Below are 6,000 nucleotides of genomic sequence, written 5' to 3'. Positions count from 1 at the left end.
AAATATGCTACATAACCAGTTTTTACATCAGCTTATGAAGTACTGTGTGTATACATAGATAACAACGTATTTAATGTCAGAAATTAAATTCGAGGAGCGATTTAGTAATGTGTCAATCAAGATCAGGTTGAAGACTAATCGATAGCGACGGATTGCGTAGGACGCACCCGTGTGCGCGACGCTCGCAATGAGCATCTTGATTTGTTATTCAATGATGCTCAGTGTGCAGTGTGAAAATAAAGTGCAGCATAGAATCATCGTTTAATCTGTCGGTACCGTCAGCCGCAAGTAGGTAACCGCGGCGTAGGCGACTGGTATACATTGCAACGTGCCGATTCGAATCCAAGGTCTTTCCTAGTGGAAGAGAACGGAGTTTCCTGCGACCGTCTATCTCTGTGCACACCGACATTCGCACGTGCACGCACACGCGCCCACGTGTCGCTATTCTTTGTGATCATTCTTTCCTAGCTACCGTTCAGAGCCCATCTTCTTTTTGTGGCGTCCGTCCGCGTTTGAAGTCGGAGCCTCAGCGCGTTTCGTTATATAGGCGTCGGCGATGCGCGCGCCGCGCAGTTACTGTGTCACTAGAGCCCGCGCGAGAGGTGGCCTGCAAGGACTGTACCGCGCCGCCAACCTTTTTTTCTGTGCGTGCGATGTTTTCACTTTCGTCATTTTGACCGGGCCAGTTTGATTTGACGTCGCTCGCGCACGGACGTGCCTAGGACCGGACGTTGTGTTATCCTGTGATCGCTGGTGCTTCGGATTGTTTGTTCTCATTTTGTATGATTTATTTTGTGAAAGAATGGCTGTGATGCAGTGTTAATATGTTTGACAGTAACTTCCTTTTGAGTTTCTACAATGAGATTGCGAATAGAAGTGCACTACAGTTGGCAAGGTGAGATATTTGTTTGTTTACTTTTAAGTTTAGCTATTTCGTGAGTGTGAGATGGTATGGCTGGCACAACCTTGGGTCTAATGAACGCACTATTCGTAGCTTCATCCGCCTCTTGCCTTCGCCTCTGTGCCTCGCTCGGAGAGGTTAATAGGTTCACATTAGATGGTGGTTTGCGAAATCGACTGAGCTCAGCGAGTCGGCGCATGAAATGCGCTTGCGCCGCTAAACTTAGTTTCGCGCCATTCTATGCAGCTTTTCTTTCTATATATTTATTATGTTTTAACCGGCTTTATTCTTCATTATATTTTTATATTATCTATTAAATTAGAATCAAAATATATTTTTTAAATAAACGTTATTTCTATTCTCCGTATTATGTATGAAAATAAAATAAATAAACATTAATAGTGATGAGTAAACACTTAAATTGCAGTCGCGATCGAGTAGTTTGATCGATATCGTCATATAAAAACAACGATTTCTTTCACCGTTTAATATATCGATTAAAAACTTGTTTTAAATGAAGTAATGTGAGTAATCGGAGTTAATTGTGACTGCTAATGTTGTTACACTTGTCGGCGAAATTTTCACTTACACCTGCTATGTTGAAATGTGTTGCGAAACGGTAAAAGTTACTTAATTAGCAAAAAATGTATAACATTTCTTTATTACCTAACATCGTTAATTATCATGAGTGTACATATAATATGTTTGTATATTAATTGCGTGTTCAGATTGTTTGATGTTTCACTATTGCGTCTTTGAAATTTAGGATTGTTGTTTTTTTTTTTTTTAATTTCGTTTTTGTTGAATCGGGGTATAATTATTACAAATGTTTCGTAATTTTTAATTAAACTGAAATAAGTTTTTGACGCGTTAAAAAGGAGAAGTAAAAAAATTAACTTGTTAAGTTATAAGTTATAACATAGTTTTCTATTAAATAATTTTTTCATTATTCAATTAAAATACGAAATGTTTCGAAACTTGAAATCCAAAAATAAATCACGTTTTATTTTATTACAAAGGAAGGATTATTTTAGTAACGTCTATATTTATTATTTACACAGTTGCATTTATATATAATATACATGCACGCATATATATATTATTTGGTTTCGTCTGAATAAATATATTTCAAACAGTATTTATTTTATTTCCCCATCATAAAATAAATCTAAAAATAGAACTTTCAAGTCGCGTTTTTGTCTTGACGTTAATTTTAACATGACTAAGTAATAAAATCATGTTTATCAAAACTTTGGCAGATTAATTGTTAATAATATTATATGATAAATGCGAAAGTAACTCTGTCTGTCTGTCTGTCTGTTACGCTTTCCCGCTTAAACCTCTCAACCGATTTTGAAATTTAGCACAGACAATCTTTAAACCCTGAGAAAGAACATAGGCTTTTTATCAAAACACCACGCAGGCGAAGCCGCGGGCGGAAGCTAGTACATTATAATTTTGTAATTACAAATCGTCATATTAAGTAATTAGGACTATTTGTTATCAGTTCTTTATCAATCCACGCTTGCTACTGTCACCTTGAAGGGTTTAATCTATGTGATAACTGCGACCAAATATATTTCTTAATCACTACAGGGTTGTTTGATAATACCAATTTCAATGGCCATTGACTAGTTGGGGACTGTGACTTTGCTTACACATTCTATTAAGGTATAAGAAATTAATAAACAACAAACAAGGTTCAGCAGTATTTGCGTGAAAGATTAACAAACAAACACATACACACCCTCACAAACTTTCGCATTTATAATATTAGTAGGATAAGTAAATTTTATTAAGATTATTCAGAAATCAAATAAAACTCCCAAAATATGTCCAAAAATAATACACTTAGTATTTTCAGATCATTTGTATTCCAAACTAGCGGTCCGCCCCGGCTTCGCCCGTGGTATATGTTTACGTTTTCTCTACATAAGAACCATCCTCGTACTTCAAGGAATATAATAACAAAACAATTATCGAAATCGGTTCAGCCTTTCCCGAGTTATGCGCTTACCAACACATTTTGCGATTCATTTTTATATAAGTATAAGAAGATACAATAAATCTATTTTCAGATAATTTGTATTCCAAATACAATAAATACAATACATTTTAATTCGCTATAATTATTATAATTAAATAACCTTGGACATTATTTGTTTAAATACCCGATTATTTGTATAGTTGACTACATAATACATATTAAAATTTAATAATTATAAATTTTATAAGTTCTAGAAAGGTAAAAGTAGAAGATCACTACTTGACCCGACTCATGAATTTTCTGCAATAGGTATTTTAATTTTATTCTCGTCGCGTCTAGGCCATCTGTTAAAAGTTAGTAATATTTAAATGTGCTTAAACTTCACAATAACTCATCGAAAAGAGTTATTGTATTTTTAAAAACTTGTATAGTTACAGACTTAAATTATTTAGTGCTAAACCACAATCTTAAATAATGATGTGACACAAGTTAATATTCCCTAGGAAAATGCCTTACGCCGATATCTTTATAAATGTATAAAAATAGGAGAAAACAATTGCTATTTTGTCTTTACTCTTTCTATTTACTCTTCGTTAGTTTATAAGTATTTTATTTTTTATAAGTAGTTTATTGTAGCTAAGCCGTTTCTGTATTTTCTATTAAGAATGTCGTTACCAATTAGGAAGTAATTTGAAACTTAGGTAATGATGGCATTAAATAGCAATTCTATTTAAATAAAGCTTAATCTTCGGAAATGTACATATTTTATTACATTTTATTTCCACTCAAAGGTGTCTTTATTCGCGATAAATTCAATTAGAAATGCGACAATAAATATAAAAGTACTTCGGACACAACTCCGATGTGTAATAACTTTATAATATCTTTAAAAAAAACTTCGTAATAAGAACTTAAACTTCGTCATAAAGTATCCAATTTCGTAATGCGTGCGTTACAGTTCCAATAATGAATTCGCTATCAAAAAGCACACAGCAATAAGAGCGCCTATTTCTTTAATTTGTTGTCGATATTAAATAACCCATTTACACACGTTTTATCATACACGTGTTCAGAGCCCACTTATTTTCGTTCCATTTATTCGACTAATTAAGGGAATGTTTATTGAAACTATAGATTAGTTGCGCTGTGAACAACCGCAAGTATTTCCTTTTATTATTTACTCACCCAATTAATGCAATTTTCCTGGAAACAAAATTAATCTCGTTTGTTTTAATGAGGTGTGCGATTGGCTGGAAATTTGGTTATTGTTAAAAATAAATAATATACTAAACACATTTCTAAATTCTAATCTGATTGACCTTTATAAACAACTAGCGGTCCGCCCCGGCTCGCCCGTGGTACATGTTTACGTTTTCTCTGCATAAGAACCATCCTCGTACTTCAAGGAATATAATAAAAAAAAATTATCGAAATCGGTTCAGCCGTTCTCGAGTTATGCGCTTACCAACACATTTTGCGATTCATTTTTATATATAAAAAGATAGATAGGTACTTTAAATATATTAAAAAGACTTGCAAGACAAGACTAAAACCAATTAAACACTGACATTTCATCCAAAAAACAATAACGGATCACAATTCGTACCCAAAAGCAAGCTCATATAACAAAAGAAAACAAATGATTCGACCAGTTTCTCATTTCCCAACGTTGGCAACTCATTACAGAATTCATATTCACAAATTATTTAGTAAATGGGCGAGCTACTCAATGTAAGTGGGTTTACAACTCAACACAAACATTTCAGAAATCCCAGTGCTGGTTGCGACACTGCTTCTAACATATTCTAGGAACTGCTTTAGATGTATACGTTAAATCTTGATAATTTGTTTGATAATTATTTAGGTCATTCTTATTGGACACTTCTGTAAGAAAAGAAGTACAATGTTTATTTAATTGCAGATCACTAATCATTGCTTGTTCATCACAGCTTTATTTTTTATTTGTATTGTTCATTTATTATAGATTTTCTACAGAATTGTTTTGGAGTGGGAAAAAGAAACATGATTAATTCAATATTACTTAATATGTACATTTCCTAATACAATAAAATACAAGTTATAAATAGGGGAGACCGGGGATGGTTGACTAACTTTTGACTTAAGCTCGTATATCTCTGATGTTTAACTGTATATAACAAAAATAGCAGTTGATACAGATAGAAGAACTATTCAGGTACCTAAAATACTAATCTATAACCTATATAATTATCATTATAATATTTATTTAGTCGATTTTCTAAACCCCTGACGCTTGGTCAACCTACCCCATGTCCGGGGTAAGTTGACTATAGGCATGGGGTAGGTTGACCTAAGCAGTAATTAGTGTAAATAAAGAGGATTAGTATAAATTAAAATGTACTAAATGATAGAAACTTTTTATTTAATTATAAACAAACTTAAATTTGAGATCCATTCTCGGATAATAAAGAACTTTACTAAAGGTAAAAGGTAGTTTGTGGCTACAATGAGGGGGGAATGACAAAACTGTAATCCCATTGTTTTTGAAATAATCCAGCACCTCGATTGATAAATGTGAGTCGTGGTTGTCCAAGAGCAGAAGAATAGGCTTTTCTTTACTGGGTTTCACGTGTTTCACAAAATGCTTTGCGTATTTTATGAAATTTTCTTCTTTCATCCACCCAGATGGGTTAGCGTCACCTTCTGAACCTATAGGACCCACCTTAAGAAAATGCTCCTTGAAATGTACTCTTGGAAAAACAAAAAACGGGGGAACCATGTTGCCGAGAGCTGAAATTGCTACTGCAATTGTCACTAAAGTGCCTCTTTCAGCCGAAGTCATTTTACCCAAATTTTTAATACCCCGGCGAGCTATGACTCTATTAGGCACATGGACTGTTGTAAGTCCCGTCTCATCAACATTCCAAATATCACCTGGGCTTAGATTTAATCGTTCGTAAACTGTTTTCAAGTTAACAAAGAACTCACTTACATTTTGTTTGTTGAACGACGTAGCTCTAGACAGGCTTGTAGGTTGAGGTGATCTTATTGATAACGAGGGATGACGTTTTAAGAAATTACCAAGCCAAACTTCGCCAGCCATTAATTTTGTATTTCAAGATTCAGGTACAGT

General features: G+C 33.8%; 1 protein-coding gene across 1 annotated transcript in view; it reads left to right on the top strand.

Moving 5' to 3' along the window:
* The first annotated feature begins 286 nt into the window (after nt 1-286).
* The window catches only part of ken (zinc finger and BTB domain-containing ken and barbie protein), a 28,503-nt gene continuing 22,789 nt past the window's right edge, over nt 287-6,000 (top strand). Inside the window, exon 1 of the mRNA XM_089696127.1 lies at nt 287-895. Within this exon, the coding sequence (XP_089552253.1) occupies nt 825-895 (71 nt within the window). The 5' untranslated portion in view covers nt 287-824. The remainder of the gene's footprint in view (nt 896-6,000) is intronic.

This window comes from Colias philodice, chromosome 6 (genome assembly GCF_061535455.1).
Source record: "Colias philodice isolate Cphi_HAF_F1 chromosome 6, ilColPhil1 Martin Lab GWU primary, whole genome shotgun sequence".
Taxonomy (NCBI): domain Eukaryota; kingdom Metazoa; phylum Arthropoda; class Insecta; order Lepidoptera; family Pieridae; genus Colias; species Colias philodice.
Note: the sequence above shows the minus strand (reverse complement) of the source record. Positions and strands in the feature narration are given on the sequence as shown.